The sequence below is a fragment of the Leptodactylus fuscus genome, chromosome 1 (genome assembly GCF_031893055.1).
Source record: "Leptodactylus fuscus isolate aLepFus1 chromosome 1, aLepFus1.hap2, whole genome shotgun sequence".
NCBI classification, from domain to species: Eukaryota; Metazoa; Chordata; class Amphibia; order Anura; family Leptodactylidae; genus Leptodactylus; species Leptodactylus fuscus.
The window spans coordinates 267,037,160-267,057,587 of record NC_134265.1 but is presented as its reverse complement, the minus strand read 5'-3'; the positions used below and the strand labels follow the sequence as shown (position 1 = coordinate 267,057,587).

The window sequence follows — 20,428 nt, the reverse complement described above, 5'->3', positions numbered from 1 at the left end:
GTGCTGACAGACTCCCTTTAAATTAAAATTGGGGATTATCCCCTCGTGGGGCGTTCCTATAGAGTCTGACACTAGTCAATCTGGGCTAACAGTATCAGACTGTGTAAAGACACACTCCTTCTTTGGTAAGGTATATAGTAGCACCCAGTTGTCAATGTCAATGAAATAACAGAGGAATAGCACAATATGAATATATCCGTGCCACGTGCCACTTCTAGCAAGGGAATGTTGCTTTCGTCCTAGTAAAAGCTTAAACTGCATTTAAATATGAAAATATTTTAACACAGCAGAAGGAAAACGTAAAAATGCCAATGTATTAGCATCATATCATAAGTTATAACAGTTTGCTTGCCTTTCATATATATTTATTCTTCCATGCTAATCTGGTGGCCGCTTTGTATTGGTAAGAACTACTGTACAAGTTCAGCCATATTGGTTGTCACTTCTGAATTGGCTTTTTAGAATTAAAGGTAATAAGTCACTGGTTTATCAAGAGAACATCCTGACACAATGACAGCTGATCAATGGCTTCTAGTACACTAATTCTGAATTGACAATGAATATGGCTGCTACCAACTTACAAATACTTGATCAATTAATATTTTGGGTTAAAATCTGCTTTAAATTTTCTTCTGTCTAAATTGAATATTTTCTTTTCTTAAATAAACGGGTGAAACTATTTAAGTTGGATAGAATCAAAGGCATTGCTTGAAGTTCCTGGGCCCCAGATGAAAATATGTAAGACAGCTCACAAATCTACCATGTGCTATTTGTACCTGGTGTCTAATGTAGCCAAGGTGAGCAACCTCTCTGCATCTATTAGAGCCAAGTTCCTGCTAACATACGTACCCCTTCGTGGGACTGAGGAATCAGAAACGCTTCTAGATCTAGTCACAGCTGGAGATTTCAAGGAGGCAGGAGACATGCTGCTGTTTGGTGCGTGTTCATTGAAAACATTGGGTGACTGTGCCATGTGACTGAATGAGGCTGACTGACTAGGCTGCTCCCAGGTTCTACAGTAGGCCTTGCGAGAAGATTCAGGAGAAAGATGCTGGTTTACTCCCTCAACAGAATCAGGAGTGCCAGGTCCAGAGGCTAGAACCAAAAAAACCCAAGAGACATTATTAAAGGATTGAGGAATCTAACATTTACTGCCGCATGAAATTCATCTGTAATATTAATTAAAAGCCATATTACACAATCTGACGTCCATATTGAATGTCACCTAACAAGTAATTTCATCCACTTCTTACAATCGCATCCACTTTGCTGTTGCTATTGCTATTTTTCTTTGTGAAAATTCTGCGGGATGTTAGCCCTACAGGTACATACTCTAAATGTACTCCTCATAATGAATGGGAACCAAGAGCTGTTAGCCAACATGGGCTAAAGGATTAAGTTTAACCTGATTTACAAATCAATTATTATTATTATTATTTTTTACATACCTGGTAAATTGATGGTTTGATCACCAAGAAAAAGTCGTCTTGCAATACTCCTTCTATACCATGCCCTTGGAAATGCCAAAATTTCACTCAGGCGGCGCATGTCATACTTGAATGAAGCAGAGCCTATATCACACACAGCTTTGGGGGGAAAAAAATCATAAATGTTTTCAAGTTCAGTCGATAAAGTACATGATATCTAAGAGTATATATTGGGGTCCTCTGTTTTTTATTACATTATCCTGGATGATCTGAATCTGGTGTTGCTCAGTGTTTTTTTTATGTCCTTGTAAACTTTGATACTTGTTAAAACCTTAATAAAAAAAATAACTGAACTTTAACAATATTGTACCTGAGATGTTTATTAACGTGGTATCCATTTTACTTGTGGTTTTGTTAGCTGACACACTTTCAAAGAAAGATGTTCCCCCGGAGCGTCTCATTCTAGACAAACTGACTTTGACAAACTCCAGATTAATACTGAGGGAGTCTTTTCGGCCAGTCACTGACGTAGGCTCTTCATCAACATGTCCTACAAAAGAAAAATACTGTTGAAGAAACGTAGAAAGAAAATCTCTCCTAAAGAACGGTTTACCTTACCATAAAATACAAACAGAATATTGAATAACGGGCATTGCACTGAGTTCTATCATGCTTTTGTCACCATTTATATCTAAAATGGAATTAAAAATGCTGTCCCTGTTATGACATAGGGTCTACACTGTTATCGATTTCTAAGAGCAGCCAGTAGGGCTTGAACTGGAACTGTACAAAATAGCAGAAAAAGGGATTCCCCTTCTCTTTAAAATCCCCAATGATGACATCAATGGAATTAACAGAGAGAAAGGAACATTGATGTGTGTTGGTTAAAGATGGCACCAGATTGTTTCCATTCTCTACATCTTCCATAGATTGCCCAAGATTCTAATATAATATATATATATATATATATATATATATATGGCTTTCAATATATATACCCCAAAAGTGGTACTGATGGAAACAACCCTTTCTGCTGCTCCAGCCAGTTTTCTTACCGCCACACAAGAAAATGGGGGCAGGGGGACATGGCTGAGCTCCGGAGACATAGAGATTTGTTTTAGATTTTTTAATTGCATCATCAGACAAAATTGATGCAAGGAAAACAAGGAGATGAATAAAGGAAGTGTGGGGATGTGTTTTTATTATGTTTCCTCTTTCTGTGTTGTTTAGTGTTCCTTTAAACAGTTAAAGGCTATCTGGGATAGTTGTATACACACAGAGAAATAACTGGAAACACCGTACAGTGTTATTCTCATACCTAAACCACTGGGTCCTGGAGCAAGACCAGAAACTGCAGATTTCTGCTTGCCAGCTCCATAAGGATGAAACACATAGAGAGAAAAATCGGACATGCATGCTGTGAAGCTCAGCCCTGAAGAGTTGCTGCTTGAACTGGTCAAATCTGATTGGCTACTGCTGTGCCGTGTTCTTCCAAGAGGACTTCCCAGTCCAGGTGACGGCCCTGTAAATAAGAAGAGCATTCAGGTTAGACACATGGAAATGACAATACACTGTGATATTATTTGACATTCAGATTCATAACTGGTGGCTGGTTGTTTTCTTCATTGTATGCACTTAATATACTATTAAATGTATCAAAGTTAACACACAGGACTGTTGTTTTGCCAATCTTTCAGTGAAAATTACTTTTAGATAATTGGCAAGATATACACATTTATTACATGCATTTTAAATGTAAAGTCAACCTTTGAAGTCCACATATAAAAAAGCAGAAATAAAAAAAATGTTGTACACAATATGCAATACAAAAGGTATACCTGTAGTCCCCAACTTGTTCGGGCCCGGTTTTGATCCGCTTGGCATGGAAACATTGCCAGCAGTGGATTCTGAAGGATAGGCTGCTCCTAGTGTTTCTAGTTCACTTCGGTTTGAGGAGAACACAAGATCTAATGATGGAAGTTTCAACATGCATTCAACACGTGAAACTGGCAGGCAGCTAAACTTGATCTGGGAGGGCTGTGAAAAAAAATGGCAAAGATTGAAACCATTCTGCTTAGTATCAGCAAAGACAGAAGTCCTGCAAGGAGGACTTTTATCTCCATAATTTTTTCAGCGGAAATCTGATGGACCCCATTATAGTCTATGGGGTCCCATTTTAGTCTATGATATATTGTATGGTTGTCCTCTGTCCGACACTGTCCTTTCTGACTAAGGTGGTCTGCTCCTTCCACGTCAACGAGGTCATCATCTTACAAACCTTCTGCCCAGACCCCAAGCATCCAGATGAACGTTCCCTTCACCACTTGGATGTTGTCCAAGTATTTCGGCTCTATTTGTCTCTCACTGATCCTTTTCGTGATTTGGACCCTTTGTTTGTCCATCTGGAGGGCACTTGTATGGGCCTACCTGCTTCCAACTCCTGATGTAACTGGTCTACAATCAATGAAACCTACCAGCTTAAGGGTAAGCCTCTGCCATTCTGTGTGATGGCTCATTCCAAGAGAGGAGACCACCTTAGACAGAAAGGACAGTGGCGGAGGGAGAACAACCTTATCCATGTGGATAACTAGACAAGGAGGCTGCCAAGAAAAGGCAGCCAGGTCGGACACCCTGCAGATGGAGGTGATGGCCATCAGAAAAGCAACCTTCCAGGACACATGGTTAAAACTGAGTAAGTATAGTGTCTGTGGGAGCAGTATAGCCCGGAGCCAACAGGTTTTTTTTTTTCATCTCCTAGTGCCAGTCCCCTACCGACCAGGCTAATACCCATGGTGCAGTGAAATAAGCAAGACATTTTGTTTTTGGATGTTGTGATGTTCTGCACTACTGATCTATAAAAAAGGGCACAATTCCCTATGGCAGTTCTCTTGAAAAGTGCTTTAAGCCATCCATCATGTACTACAACCCAGCTCTACTAGAGTGAATGAGACTGTGTTGCAGCACAGCAGGAGGACAGGTTTGTTGCTGAGCAGGGAAAAATCAGGGAAGGAGCCGAAGTGCTTAGCAAAATTGATGAATATCCCGTTCCTTAGTGGGAGAAAACATTTTAATCTGTGCTGGTACTGACAGCATCCAATCGGCTTTTGGATACCATATTTCCTAACTGTAATAGACAAGAAAATCTATATCATGAATTAAAATATGTGTAACAAATCATACCTGAACTCTGACATAAACAACAACATCAACGGGAAAGGAAGAGTAAGCAGATGTTGAAGATGACACCAGTGAGGTTGTTGATTCTTCCAGGGGATCCTGGAGGTCAAACTGTCCAATATCTTCATCCTGGGCACTTACTGCTGTAATAAGCAAACAAGGTTTGTCACATAATTTCTGCATTCACATAGAAAGAAATATGAGGTGGGAATCCTTAACTCTACTCTGGATAAGAAAGGGACAGGTCAATCTCCTTTATAACTTCAAACTGCCCTATAAGAAACAGCTGACTTAGTACTAATGACATGTGGAAAATTTCAGCAAGACTATGGGGGAGATTTATGAAAACTGGAGTGTTCAACACCAGTCTTCATATTCCCTGCAATGGTGAAAAGTGTACTTCATTTAGGACAAGGCACATGTTGTGCGCCTGAAGTGAAATGAGCTGGCGTAGATTTCCAGCATCATTTATGCCAGCTTTCTGGGGTTAATGATAAAATATCTGCCAGGGCCAATAGTCTTGTCACACCCCTATTTGTATAAAGTGGCAAAAAAACATCAGTTGTGGCAATTTATGGAGGTTTGTGACTTTTTGTGTCAGAACACTTGTGTAATAGATTTAAAAATGTGTCCCTCTGAGGCAACAAGGTGGCTCAGTGGTTGTCACTGCAACCTTGCAGCGCTGAAGCCCGGGGTTCGAATCCCGCAAAGGAATAACATCTGCAAGGAGTCTTTATGTTCTCCCCGTGTTTGCGTGGATTTCCTCCCATTCTACAAAGACATACTGAGGGAAAAAAAATGTATATTGTGATCCCTATATGGGGCTCACATTCTACATATTAAAAAATAAATAATTAAAAAAAAAAAAAAAAAAAAAAAGGGTCCTTCTCTGTAGTTTTGATAATAAGGTGCTGTCCTTCCTATGAATAAACATACCTTCAATTATGACAAGCACATACTGTAATTTTTGGACTATAAGACACATTTGACACATTTACATTTTAGGCAACAGAAAATAGGAAAAAGAAAGTCCCTAGCGAATTACCTGTATAGTTTCTTTCAATGGGAGTGATTGGTATAGTTTCCAGAGCTTTCTCTAAAAAATCAAGCAGATTTGGACTGATGACCATTTCCTCAGGCAGTGACTGTAAGGCTACCCAGGCATATAACTTTGCTGTTTTCACTCCACCACTTCCCTTTCCTTTGGCTGCAAAGTTAAAATTAAAGTAAAAACGTAAAACTATAATATACTTCATGCTGAACAATTATATAAAAATAATAAGCTTTGCTATTTAGCTTGCTCATGTGTCCATTACTCTCTAGTGTGTAGGGAAAGACATAATTCTAACTCCCTAATTGTATTAGAGAGTATTGTTAACCCTTTCGCTGACAGGACAATTTTTACACTTTTGACAAACATAAATTTATTAATTATTAAATTAAATGAAGAATCATATTATCCCCCAACGCCCATATACTTTGAGACGTAGTCACATCATACACTTTGTAGAACTGGTAGTCTGCACTTAAACTATCATGAGCAGTGTCATAAGTGTCATTTTTGTATAAAAGGCATAAAAAGCATATTTAGGCTGAAAGTCTGATCACATCAGAACCGAAGACATCATGGAGGCAAAAAGAAAACCTAAGGAACAGCTTCAGACTCACTTGAGAAACTAAAAGCTTTATACGGCGAAGAAGGGGCATGACAATAGCAGGCTCTTGCAGTTTACCCCCTCCCATCCTTTTCTTACACAGACACAGGAATTAAACTTTTTCTTACTGATCCCTGATGCACATCAAATATTGCACCTAGAATATCAATCTTGGCATGGTTTAAAAGTCTGAGAAAGTTCATATTTTAGGTTTAATGATACCAAACTCTGGCTTCTAAAATCTATGTACAACAAAGTCATGGAGTACTACATATGAACGGGTTAAAGCTGATGCACAGTGCACCATTATCTTTACCTTGTGCTGCAAATATCACATGGGGAAGCTGCAAGAATCAGCAATAGGCATGGAGTCTTGTTATGGCAATTTACTTTTCTTATCTATCTTGATGTTGGAATGGATTTTTTCTGCATATTATACTTGGATGTCACATTATAAGAGAGTTGTGTACAAAGCACTTTGGGTATTACAACCCTCTTTCCCTATGCTTCATTCCTTAGGATTGTCCATCATATTGAGTGCTTATTGATATGCTATCTGCCCACAACCATTCTATAGGTTATATAATGGGAGAGTGGGAAATTACTAGAACACCACATTGTGGGTGTACGTCAAAGATGCGTGCCATAGAGGTCATCTCCAACGGAGTGAGAATATGATTTTAGGTGATCTTAATTTGTTTTTCTGCTATGGTTTTGTAACATTAATAGAGATACATTTATATTTTGCTATGGGCCATGTATATCAATTTCCTTATACGTGTTTTCTTCCTCTTGTGATGCATTGTGGTTTGCTGAACACATACGGTGTGTAAACCCTTTGTTTTATCATACATAATAGTTATAGGCAGTGCAAGCCATACTCTTTGTGACATTTAGAAACAGAGCACATAAGAACAGAAATGAAATGGAGTCCAACACTGGTGAGCATTTCCAGTAAAAATCTGGCTTCGTGTAAAGGGGGTGTCCCATCACAAGGATCCTATCTATACTGCTGGTTAATGTGGATGTAAGACTTTTCCTAAATACATTGCTTCAGCAAAACTGCTTTGTTTGTCCACTATTTTACTTTATTCAATTCATTGTGGCCACAGCCCTTGACTTATCTGCTCAAAAGTCAAGTGATGTATCTGCTGCTCTCAGGGGGGAGGGAGGAGGGGCTAAGTGCACAGGAGCGAGCCTGTGTTTCTAGCTATTCCTGTGTCTACACCATGTGACCTTCCTGCTATCAGGTAGGGGGAGGATCTGCTTTCATTTCTTCTATTCTCCCAGTTATCAGGCTAGCTAATTCAATTGTATTCATTATGGCAGAGACAGGCAGTCTCTGCATGTAACACAGAATGGAGTTGCTGCTGCCTGTACTTCATAGTCCAAAGTGGGTGGGCGGAGCTACACACAATTTTGGGGGCGGGGCTAAACAGTAGGTTGCATGTGAAACACCGCCCACCAAATGATGCAAGAAACCAGGAAGAAAGAAGATTTTACAGGAGTGAAGACTGGTGAGTATGCGACGTGGGAATACCCCTTTAATGAAACCTGAGATTCATGCAGTGTGAATGCTCTTCAATAAATGAACTATGCTAGATATACTCTGAGCAGTAATAGGATATTCATCATGGAATTGATAAAATATCTACACTATCAATCTGCGAACTATTAACAACCATTCACAGTAGCCAACATTTATTTTTCAGACAATCCTCAAAATAAAAATAAATAAAATTATTTGAGAAGAAGAAAGACATGAAGTAAAGAAAGACCAAAAGAAACGACCAGAGCGGCACCTCTAGAGTTGCAAGAAACGTTACTATTATTCATTACATTTTAGCACATTTAGCACTCTTTACACTATTTCTTGTAAACCGTCATGGACCTCGCCGTGGCAAAAACAACAATCTAATTTTGCCGCAGCTTTAAACAATGATTCCCGGGGAGCCAGCCCAGCTTTCAATTTTGACATCCATAAACCGACATGTAGCAGGTTCAATGCCCACAGTGCAAGACACTTTCTGCTGCTTTTCTTCTGCAGCATATGGATTGAATTTGTACTGTACTTCACAGCAGGTAAGCCACCAGCGAACCTGCTGCAAACCGGTGTGTCTTGGACTTTAAGATGGCTTGTGTTGCATCCATCTCAATAAAAGTCTAGAGGTCTAAATACCACAATACTTGTTTTACGTGGAATTCTATTTTGGGACTTTGATACTGAAACCACCACCTCCTAACATATTTACAATAATATTCTCACATTATATTACAATATCCATTTTATGACTTATGATGCAATGAATTTCCTTAAATTAGAATAGAAATATTAGACTTGTATGGAAAAAGATTCATACAAAAGATCCATTATCTGTTACTTAAGTTACTTAATGGAGAGCTGCCACAAGAAATTTTTAAAAGACACTTTGGTGTAAGATTTGTGAAACGTTAACAAAAATTTCTACATGATGACTGGCATATAAAGTATGTGCGTAAATTGTTGTACTTGGTGATCTGAGTCAACACAAGGTGGATTAAAGTAGACCTGAACCTGACAGCCATCAAAAGAAGTGTAGTAGTGCAGTCTTAGGCTTTGGGCAAGTAGTCTAAAGGCTTACAGCTATTCCTTCTGACCCCCCCCCCCCCACTATCCCCCATACACATGCATGCTCAGCCTGGCCAAGTATGTGCATGTTCTCTAAGTCACTTGCACATACTTCGCTGTCTATAGAAAAAAAGCATATGCTTTCGGGAGATAATAAGGACACCATCACACATTAGATGGCCTGCCGATTCTGATAACTTATAAGATTGTCTAACATTTACCTAATGAGTATTGACTGCTTATACAGATTTTCAGGGCAAAAATATTGATATCCTTAAAACAGGCCATCAATATCAAAATGTGGGGGTCCAAAACTAGCATCCCCACCAGCCAGTAGAACATGGACCCAGCACAGCACCTTATAAAACTATGGCTTAAAAAGTTTTGCTGATATTCAATAACTAAAATAATACAATTAAAATTGCAGCAGCAATGAACATATAGTCAAGCTATGTAAAAACTACAGAGGATGTTGAAACTTCACATGGACATTTGAATGTGATCATAAATCATGAGAGGTGAAATAAGGTACAAGGTTCTTATAGATGCAATAGACAAAGTACCTGAGGGGATAGGTGGGGGAGGGGGTGGTAATAAGGTGTTAGTCTTGCTGTGGACAGTACTAGGTAAAGGAGATGTTGCAGTATCTTTCATACCATACAGCTTTGATTCTTTAGAAAGGGTTCTTGGCAACGATGATCCTCTCGAGGCATTTGGCGATTCAGTCTTCAGTGTTTTTGAGTTATAGTGCAGCTAAACAGAAACATCAATTATTAGTTTATGTAATAATTGGAGAAATTCACATTTTTTTGCAGCCAAGACAAAACAGTAACCATCCTCAGAACATCTAACACTCATAACTCAACTGTGATAACAGAAATACTGCTAAGTGTCATTGGAAGTAGGTTTATATTGGTGAATCTTACATTTCCACACCACATTATTGGCTATAATGGTTATAGTACTGAGACAGGGGGACTACTACAACCACCAAAATCAATGTTCTGTAGCCAGAAAATAAGAACTTCCAAAGATGTCAAATCAAAAGCAACTAAAATTCAAAGCAAATTTGTAGATCTTGCAATTTCTCAGGCAATGAATGCCCAAGACTATAATATACATCATTTAATAGTTAAAAAACACCTTAATAGTTTTAAGAAACAAAAGACAACTACTTTATCCCATTATTTTAAAGTAAAAAGTGCAGGGACAAATGTCTTCTTTCTTTCAGCCATGGTATATACACAAGAGACAGGTACAACTTTGCACAGTTTGACTTTACACAAGTATAGTTAGGGTTCCAAGCTTAAAAAACATACTGGTGAAAAATAATTTTAGAGAAAAAAGACTTAGAATGGTGAAAAATTATTAAAAGTCCTATTTTGCCGATCCCTCACTGCTCCCATTCCCATTCCCATGTGCCCTCAACATACTAGTTCTTCCTGACACTGAAAATGTCACTCAGCCAAATGCGGTCAGTGATTGGCCGAGTAGTTATTTCCTGTTTGTTGAGAGAAAGCAGGAAACGGACTAGCCAGAGACTAAACACTTTCTTAGGGATCAATGAGACAAGTATGACTTTATGAATTATTACACCAAAGACAAATTACGGGTGCAAAATTACGCGGCGTATACGTTCGTAACTCCCATTGAAATCAATGGGATCTTTTTGAGCACACAAACTGCTGACACGCGTATATGTGCCAGATTGCGTTGCACTTTACTACGTGTGAATTCACCCTAATGGTGTTCATAAACATTGGACATGAAAAAATACAAAATAGAATACAACACGCTTACAGAATGAAACATAATGACATACAGTATAATTCCGCTCATTGATTGTCTAGTCTGAACATACCTTCACATCTACTCCCGGTATATAAAAGACTGTGGTTTCAGAGTCACTTGTTTTAGTTTGTAGAGATGATGGCACTTTCTTCCCAGCTAACAAGTAAGATGTAGATGCATAATTATTTTGAAACTTTTTCTTTTTAGACGGGGAGTCCTGGTCAAGACTTCGAGAGCTTCTGTCATAGCTCCTGCACAAGAAGTGAACAGTATGCAATCCATAAATATATTGAACAATAATCTCTATATACAGGTGTGGATCCCACAACTCGGGGACTTTCAGAACTCCAATAGAAGTGAAAGATGAGAACCATTCATACATGGCCTTTCCAGAGGTCCCAGAAGAGGGACTGACAGCTATCATATTGCGTGGATAAACTATAAATGTCTGTTATGGGAATATCCCTTTAACAAGGTTTGCAAATGCTTTGGTAGCTTTTATGTCAATATCTTAGCTGGTACCTTACACATGTTTTCTTCAGTACACAGTAAGTAATATGTACTAAAATGTGATAAATGTCTGAGGTGGAAAAGCATTTAATCTGTATACCAGTATAAATTCATATTTCTTGTATTAAAGGGATCCCATCATTAAAACTCAATTTTTTTCTCATTAACACATCAGAATAGCCTTAAGAAAGGCTATTCTTCTCCTACCTTTAGATGTCTTCTCTGCGCTGCCATTCGGTAGAAATCCCGATTTTGTCAGTATGCAAATGAGTTCTCTTGCAGCACTAGGGGCGGGCCACAGCGCTCAAACAGCACTGGGGGCACCCCCAATGCCGCCAGATAACTCTCCAGCGCCGCCTCCATCTTCTTCAGAAACATAATCTTCACGCGTCTTCTTCCGGCGCAGGCTTCAAACTTCTAGGCCTCGGGCAAAGCCAACTGCGCGTGCCCGCCGGCCACAAGAGAATGTCCACTTAAAATGCTGTGTAAGCGGCCATCTTCTTGTGGCCGGCGGGCATGCGCAGTCGGCTTTGCCCTAGGCCTAGAAGTTTGAAGCCTGCGCCGGAAGAAGGCACATGAAGAGGACGTTCCTGAAGAAGATGGAGGCGGCACTGGAGAGTTCTCTCGCAGCATTGGGGATGCCCTCAGTGCTGTGAGAGAACTCATTTGCATACCGACAAAAAACGGGATTTATACCGAACAGCGGCATGGAGAAGACATCTAAAGGTAGGAGAAATATAGCCTTTCTTAAGGCTATTCCGATGTGTTAGTGAGAAAAAATTGAGTTTTAATGATAAGATCCCTTTAAAGAGGAGCCATAACCACTCCTGACATGTCTGTTCTAGTAAATACTTATAATTCCCATCCATATATTCCTATGTCTGTATTCCTCTTTTATTCCTCCTAAGAATTATGATTAAATTGACAACAGACTGTTACTGTTTCCCTAGTGAAGGAGGCGAGTCCCTACACATTTATACATATAGAATGGGCAGGACAATGTCAGGATGTGTAGGGACACATCCCCAGCTAGTACCATCCAGCTATTACTCTATTCATATATATCTAGGAATGGCATAATTCTGAGTAGTAAGAAAATATGCTCTAGAAATACTAAAACTGACATGTCTGGACAGCTGTCAGATTGTTTTTTTATTAAAAGATTGACAAGATGATCATCAATGACATGATGCAAAGTAGTTGAGCTTCACCCATGGCCTCAATGCTACATAAGCCCTTCAAGCATTCTTTGCTTGAGTCTTTGAGCGACATATAAATAAGAATAATGGTAGTATTGTTTTAGGAGGAATACAACAATGGAGAACCCCTTTAAAGCAACAGTCTCAAAGGCTACAGCTGCTCTATAAATGCATCCCAAGTGAAATAATTTCTCAATCTACATCAAAGCTAATATTATAACTGCACTAGACTATGTTCACACATTCAAGACTTTGGAGTAGATGCAGCATCGAAAAACTCATAAGCAAAGTCTATTACTATTACAGATTCTGAATGAAAACGTTGTGGATTACCCTAGTTCCAATTAATGACAAAATGGCAGATCATAATGTGGATCTGCAGCACCATGACAGAATCTGGGTGTTACCCTCAGATTCTCTGTTAAAATACACGTCATATATGCCATAAACAGATCCTAAATGTGGGAATTTAGCTTAGGCTTATAGCTATATCTTAGGCTTTTAATTATAGATCAGGGGCAGAGCCAACATCTGTTGTCTTAATTCCTAGTGTTTGGGCCTATACACATGTGGCCCAATAACAGAGAAAGGTAAATACAAAAAAAAAAAAGTTCTAAAGACTTCTAAGATTGTCATTAGCTTTACTCTTAAACGATTTAAATGGGGTGACCCACTACAGACTGTTATCCGCTATCCACAGGAAATATAATATTTCATTGCTGGAGGTCAAACACTGGGACCCACAGTGATTAGGAAAACTTGGGTCCAGTATTCTCACGACTGCTGTGGGTCAAAGTGGTTGCACTCCAGAAATCACACAATTATTCACTTATCCTGTGGAAGGGAGATAAAGGGATTTCACGGCCCAAAATGGATTTTAAATACTGATGACCTATCCACTATCAGATCTGTGGGAACAGACACTCAAGCCGCTGCACAGATGAGCTGCTCTGGCAGCCTCCAGGGGCTTAAAGTTACATCAGTGGATAGGTAGTGTGTGCAAATTGCTGCTATTCAAATAATAGAAGTGGTGCTGTAATTTCCTAGAACCCCTGCTATATAGTGGTCAGGGCTGCAGTACTACTACTTCAGGGGTCAGCAACCTTCGGCAATCCAGCTGCAGGTATATAGGAGTATCCTTCATGTGCTCTCTGCCTGCTGCAGCAGCAGCCAGCGTTTGGAGGCTGTCAGTACAGTTAATGTATGTGGAGTGGGTGTCTGACAACCACAGATGAACCACAGTGGATAGGTTATCATTATGAAAAATCCATTTGAGGCTAAAATCCTCTAAGTGTATGAAGTCTAAAACCCTTTTAAGACTACAGATAAATTATAAAGATAAATTAATAAATAAATTCTAATATTTTTTTATATTAGAAATACTAATAGTTAACAGAAATATATCATATGAGAATATACAGTGTGTAGTTACAGAGCAGTATACGGATTTTACATTTCTAGTAAATATTTTTTTCCTCAATCTATAAAGCATGGTGTTTCTGCAAGGATTCGCTGTGGTTCAGCATGACTTATTACATAGCCATACTGCTTGCTTACGTGTACTGATGGATTTAACCAGCATGTGCTTAAACTGACCACTGTTGATCAAAATTTACCGTCTTAGACTTATGTCATCGTGATCCGGCTGAAGAATTGTGGGGTGTAACACACATTTTCCACAGTCTATTTCCACTCTTATGTCTAGCTCAAAGTCTATGTTCCTTTCAGTAGCAGTGCTGGACACATTTCGGTTGGACGGTGTAGATGGCCAGCGCTCTGTGAAAAGCTGATGAACTGCGGCAAATCCAGAAGACTTCTTCCGGTTGTTCGGTCTGACATGTACAGAAACAGCAGGACATACCAATTGTGTTACAGCATTTTTAAACAAGTACTCCACAAACATATCTTAAAAATATATACTTAAAATAAAATATGAAATGAATAATCGTAAGCGACGCCTTGGCTAATTCTGTGCATGAAATGTTTAATGTATCCAGCTCAAGGTTTCAGCAAAGTACATTACAGTTTACACAGAGCAGAAGATGTTCAGTGAAACTCCAGAGGGAACAACCATTTTAAACGGCTCTAACCCTGGAGCTGTGGGGGCTACAGCCTCATGAATAATGCTTGTAGCCCACCTTGATTTTGAGATATCACTGGTTAAAGCAGAGCTACAAATATTTCAGCTTTCACTTCAGCCAGTAGGCAGGAAAACAATTGCAGCTGCAGGGAAAGGAGAAGAAAGGGGTACTATGGACTTTTGTTTATGATATCACCCCTCCCCATTATCAATCAGAACGCAAACTTGCCATTTAATCCCTTATATGCTGCTGTCAATTACTTACTGAGGCTTCCTATAAATATACATCTTTTCTCTGTCATGTTCTTCCTCTTTTTCAGACTCTTCTGATGAAGAAGAAGTTGTGTCCTCTCTCTTTTCTTCGGTCTGGAAAGGAATGCCTGGTGAAAATACTTGTGGGGTGTTGGGGGAACTGAACACGGAATGTGAACCATCACTAATGGATGGGTAATGAGATGGACCATCAATGGACACTGACAACAGATCACCATCTACCTCCTCTGGAAACTGTGTCAAAGTGGAAAAACATAACAGAACACATGGAGTTATAAGAAAACATTTTTCTTGTACGTAGCTTTCTTTACCTGGTATCATGTAAGCATCCATTTGCTAGTGATGGAATACAGGAATGTAAAAGAACAGTAGCAAGTAAAGTCCCAAGAGTTATCCCTTATAACTAACATGGATTAGCAAATGAATAATGGAAGAAATGTGTGAATCATGGCATCTCAAAGCAGCACAAAGGAATGAAAAACTAGCCACCAAGAGCAAGTAAACACTTAGCACTGTAGCCATACAAGACGGTAGACTGATAGGATTGCCTGAAAATCAAATACCATCTATTAGTGATCAAAGATTATTCATGCAGACTCATGCAGAAAACTGTACAGCAACCTCATTCTGAACCGGTTATCAGGTGTATGAGAAGTATCATGAGGATTCTTGGCTACAAAAATGACCCAATTGTTTAACAATCTGCATTGTAGCTGTGCGGTACAGTCAACGATGGAGCTACCAAAATAAATCTCCACAGATCACATTAAAATATATTCCTCATCATTTCCAATCAAGAATTTTAAGGCGAATCGACAACGCTGAAAATGCAAGCAGCGTGATAATGAGCAGAAGGAACTGAGAACATATTTTTGGGAGGAGAGTCAATATAACCAGGAATTGATTCATTTTAGTCATTGCTCCTTTGGGACTTAAATTCCAATAAGTGGTCCTAATCGATGATTGACAGCTATATCTGTACACAACCTGATACATGGAAAACTGTCAATCGCTAAGTAGGTCCTCATACATCATCTGAAGACCAGAAGGAGCAGGGGTAATCTATATATCTACCGGTATCTTCTCAGCTCTCTCTTCTCTATAATACGCTGCCAGCAGATTGGAGTACATTTTTAACGTAATAGGTTCCCAGAAAATACTCCCATTTGTTTCAGTAATCTTAAATAACACTGCAGAGATATATGTGGTCCTCTCTAATGGATGTACAGTACTGAATGTGTGATAATGTACATTCACACAGCTCACAAAATGAAATGTGATGTCTAAAATCATGAAATAAGTTAACATTTGTGACCAATCGAATCTATAATATGGACCGGCAGCAAATGAGGACAGCTGATGTACACCCTGCTTTATTTCACATAACAAAGAGAAAAAGTTAACATTTGGACGAAGCTGGAGTAGATTTACAAGATAGTTTTTCAGTTACAAATACCTTGAAATACCCTTCCTCCCAAGAATATCGAGAATGACGATTTAATCCTAAAACTGTATTATTCAACTTCATTTTTAAAAGAAGAAAAAGAAATAAAACAATGGAATTTAGATAGTAATTAACCAACAAAAATCAAACAATCACAGCTCTGCAATGTCGATGCAGATCGTACATATATGAACTAGTTCAGACTAGCGGTGCCACTTCATATATGTCAGGAGTCATGGGTTTGCTCAGTGGCATTAACATTCAAACTAAAAGGGAATGGTGTGGTACATGCACAGGAATTCTATAAATGTTGGATAGATGCAGGGCCCACCTATGTCTGCAGAATGGGGGTGCGCTGAGATGGCGGTGAGTGAATGGAGAGGTGGTCACACGTGTGGGGCTCTCTCTGTTCATTGCTATGGTAGGAAAGGCAACTGTAAAGCAAGCATACCACTTTGTGGCCATCTCTCCATTGACATAAAAAAAAAAACTGTTTCCCATGGTCACTGCACATTAAACTGTTCACCAAACTAAAAAAAATCTCATGAAAAAATACAAATTTAGGATATGATTATAATAAAAGGCTATTAGTTCCAAAAAACCCCCCCAAAAAACAAAAAAAACCTAACCAAACAATTAACCAAGTATAGGAATGCATAATAATACAGAACTGTACTTACACTGTCCTGAATGTTGAAGGTCACTCTGGGGCCAGCAGGAGAAGCAGCTTCAATACGGATTTCTGGAAGTTCTTCACCATCTAACCTTGAGCTAGAGGAGAGAGAGAGAAAAAAAAAAAAAAAAAAAGAAGCAAACTCCAGTCAATATAGATATTAGACTATTTGGGAAGGCATGTTTATTTTATTTAATGTCCAAGTGACAATTTTATTTTATAAATTCCTAGTGGTCTAGATGTCTATTAATCGATGAGGGTCCCTGAGAATTTTACTGTCTGGAAATGCCAAAAACAATTGTCCTAGATGAAAAATCCTCTATCCTAATTATGTATAAGGGCCAGGAAGAAGGACCGCGCTTCACCAGATATCAATATAACCAATTTATTAAAGTTCAACAGCAAACGCGTTTCGGGCATAGGTCGCCCTTCTTCAAGTGCAAAGGAACAGTGAGAAGAGGTTAGAGTGACAGTCCTCCAGGCTCACCTGTTGGCTGCCCAGTTCGCCGCCGTAGTCATGATCCTCCAGGTGCGCGTTTGCTGTTGAACTTTAATAAATTGGTTATATTGATATCTGGTGAAGCGCGGTCCTTCTTCCTGGTCCTTATACATATCCTCCACACCATTGGTGAACAGGACCCAGCCACTCAACCACATATAGGGAGGAACCCCCTAGAATTGGTTTCCAGGCACTTACAGTAGTTGTGAATTTCTCACAACTTCATCAGGTGAGAGTATTTAACCTTGTCACTACACCTTCAACTCAACAATACTTCACCATATACAGCTCGGTGCTGTTTTGTTTTTTATCTTTTTCATCTATCCTAATTATGGCGCTACCTGACATAAACCTAGATCTCTGCTGAAAATCTCTGTCATCGCAGACTTGTCTATTTGTTGTAAGGAATGTTTGGTCTGAAAAACTAGAAACTTTATCTATCAATTGTTCATGGATTTGTTTTCTTATACTAGGTTCAGACCTGCATTTGGGTTTCTGTTCTTCAGTTCTGCATTAGGACCTGAAAAAAGGAAACCAACTCCACTTAAAAAGCAGTTACCCACGAAAACCAATGGACCCCAAAGACTATAATGGGGTCTGTTGGGTTTCCACCTGAAAAATACAGAGGAAAATCTCTCCGCATTTTTTAGGCGGATTCGGGAACGGAAACCCCAAATATAAAGCAGGTGCAGGTGTGAATCTAGCCTTATTTGGTATTTCTTGCTTGCTGTGCATACATTCTCTACAGTTGTTATATATAATTTTCATAATAATACACAACTAGGCTGGGGCCCCATGTAGCATAAACGCAGTGGCAAAAAACCCACAGTGTTTTATAGTGCCTTCAAGTGGATGGGATTCTGTCTAATCCCATCCACACATTGCAGAAAAATATCTGCAGCGGACATGCTGCAATTTCAAAAACCGCTGCGTTTTTGTAAATCACAGCATGTCAAATATACTTACGGAAATGCTAGCGTTTTCCATACAGGTATGATTTATGCAGAAAGTCCGCAGAATTTTCCTCTTTGTCAAAAGCTCTGAGGGAAACCTGTGATGCATTTCTGTTGCGGATTTTCCTACAGAGCTTTTTGGCTGCAGCTCGCTATATGGGGCCTTAGCCTTAGGAACACATATAGGAGTAAAAAGGCATATTGGTAACTCACCTCATTAAAGAGATAGTCAACATAGATAACCTATTTTATATATCCTATTAGGAAATTCTGAGTTAACAGGGAAGTCTTTTCTGTTCAGGAACCTCATCTCTTGGCCATAGTAGAGAATGACTACAAAGAGCATCTTTCACTATGAAGCACTTGTCCTCTCCCACATTATACAACATACATGTACTCATACATATAAATGGAAACTGTGTCATACTCCATTTTCCTTTGTAGTAGAAAATGGAGAAAATGCTTATTGCCAGGTTTCTAGAGAAATTCTAGGTGATCTGCTTACTGTCAGGGGATCCTTCTAACAGGTAGACTACTCCTTTAAGTTCATTCCCTCTACCTAAAAACCTATTCTATTCTTAGTAATACTCTTGCTTACAACAATTTTGTTTGAGCTGAATTGCCAGGTTTCTGATATATTACTACAATAGTTAACAAATTACCTTGCTCTGTCTGTTCGTTTTAAAGGTGGTCTTCCTGACGCAGTGATGCTCTTGGAACGACTATAGCTAGGCTTATAGCCAAGACCCCATTTATCTTTCAGTGAAGCAGCCTAACAGCATAAAAAAAGAATTAGCAGATTCCCAACACAGCTTTTGATATTACACACACTAGATTTTTAACAACTTACCCTCATACTGGATCTGCGCAGCTTCTTCCGGACATCTCTACGGATATCATTAACTGCCACAGACTCAAGATGTTGATACCGCTGAATTTCCTGGTTTATGGTTCCTTCACTTGCACCAAGTTTCCTAAGAGAAAATCATGACTTTTTTAAAAAACAATTTTTAGATGAATTAGAAATGTCACATTAAGTGAAATATTTGCCGGTTCAAAATGAAAAACAGAAATATAGCTTAAGTAGTAATATATATTATCATACAACTGTATATTTTAATGCAACTCCTCCATTATGGACTGATTATTTTAAGAGGAAGACACTAAAGAGAGTACAAGAAAGAAAAATTACATTAAATAGGAAAATACAAATGAATTTGGGAAAGCTCTCCTACTGCCCACTCACTTGAGATCATCAATAACTTTTGCTTGCTCGTTCAGCTCTCTTATATCAACCAGACGCTTCACAAACTTCCGTCCTCGTGGATCTACAGTCTGACATCCAGGCTGCCCTGGCCGTCTGTAGTCAGCGGTCTCCTAGAATAATTAGGACTTTGGTAAATTTCGATTCAGCCACACCATAGCATTTACCTTACTAGAACCAATAACCCTGTGAGTTAGGCATGCAGTAATCACGGATTAAGAGTAAATTAATTCCTTGTGACATTCACCAGTGATCCGAGTTTGGTTGATTTGATTAAAGTTGGATCATTTTTACATACATTTGCCCACGAGTGGGACCTGCTTGCAGTCGTATGTGACCGGACAGAACTGGAGTCAGATATTTCTGAACTAGAGAGATAATCTGCAGGGACTGAGTAACGTTGACGTTTGGTTTTCAGGCCAAGTAGGTGATTTACAAGTCGCTGACCAAAGGAAAGTTTGAAGCTTTCTCCATTTACACAAACTGCTTCTGCATTCTAAACATTAAACAGTAGGGTTAGTTCTAGGTGAGGCTCTAGTTTCCACAAAATAAAATTATTGCTGCCAGTTCCGAAATAAAAATAAAAAAGTCACTATATGCATTAAAAATAGAAGAGATGCAGCACAGCTTACTAATATACCTGACTTTATAGAAGTGTCCCGGATCTTAGGCTGTCAGCCCAAGTCAATATAGAAGACAGTTTTCTGTATGGGCACCTGAACAGTGTGCGACAGGGATGACTGACTGGCTCATTTCAATAGTCAACCAACCCTTTTCTCTGTTACAGCAATTCCAAAACACAAGTCGGAAGATGAGCTGCTGGAATCCAGAACAGGGGCTGACAAAAGGCGATTGAGGCGTCTTTGTTAATTTAA

At 39.1% G+C, this 20,428-nt stretch overlaps 1 protein-coding gene across 9 annotated transcripts in view; it reads right to left on the bottom strand.

The window, feature by feature from the left end:
• Positions 1-20,428, bottom strand: part of BLTP1 (bridge-like lipid transfer protein family member 1) — a 204,638-nt gene that overhangs the window by 13,605 nt on the left and 170,605 nt on the right. For 3 of the 9 annotated variants that reach the window (XM_075286973.1, XM_075286992.1, XM_075287028.1), the window contains 16 exons: positions 19,536-19,666; positions 19,140-19,263; positions 18,952-19,061; positions 16,845-16,935; positions 16,177-16,242; positions 14,713-14,954; positions 13,984-14,199; positions 10,729-10,909; positions 9,431-9,620; positions 5,650-5,811; positions 4,608-4,747; positions 3,266-3,464; positions 2,746-2,949; positions 1,798-1,977; positions 1,449-1,586; positions 850-1,095 (listed from right to left, as the gene is read on the bottom strand). In XM_075286973.1, coding sequence (XP_075143074.1) covers positions 850-1,095; positions 1,449-1,586; positions 1,798-1,977; positions 2,746-2,949; positions 3,266-3,464; positions 4,608-4,747; positions 5,650-5,811; positions 9,431-9,620; positions 10,729-10,909; positions 13,984-14,199; positions 14,713-14,954; positions 16,177-16,242; positions 16,845-16,935; positions 18,952-19,061; positions 19,140-19,263; positions 19,536-19,666 — 2,620 coding nt within the window. Of the gene's footprint in view, positions 1-849; positions 1,096-1,448; positions 1,587-1,797; positions 1,978-2,745; positions 2,950-3,265; positions 3,465-4,607; positions 4,748-5,649; positions 5,812-9,430; positions 9,621-10,728; positions 10,910-13,983; positions 14,200-14,712; positions 14,955-16,176; positions 16,243-16,844; positions 16,936-18,951; positions 19,062-19,139; positions 19,264-19,535; positions 19,667-19,851; positions 20,050-20,428 lie in introns of all 9 variants that reach the window. The other 6 variants (XM_075287049.1, XM_075286984.1, XM_075287008.1 and 3 more) reach the window with 6 other exon arrangements.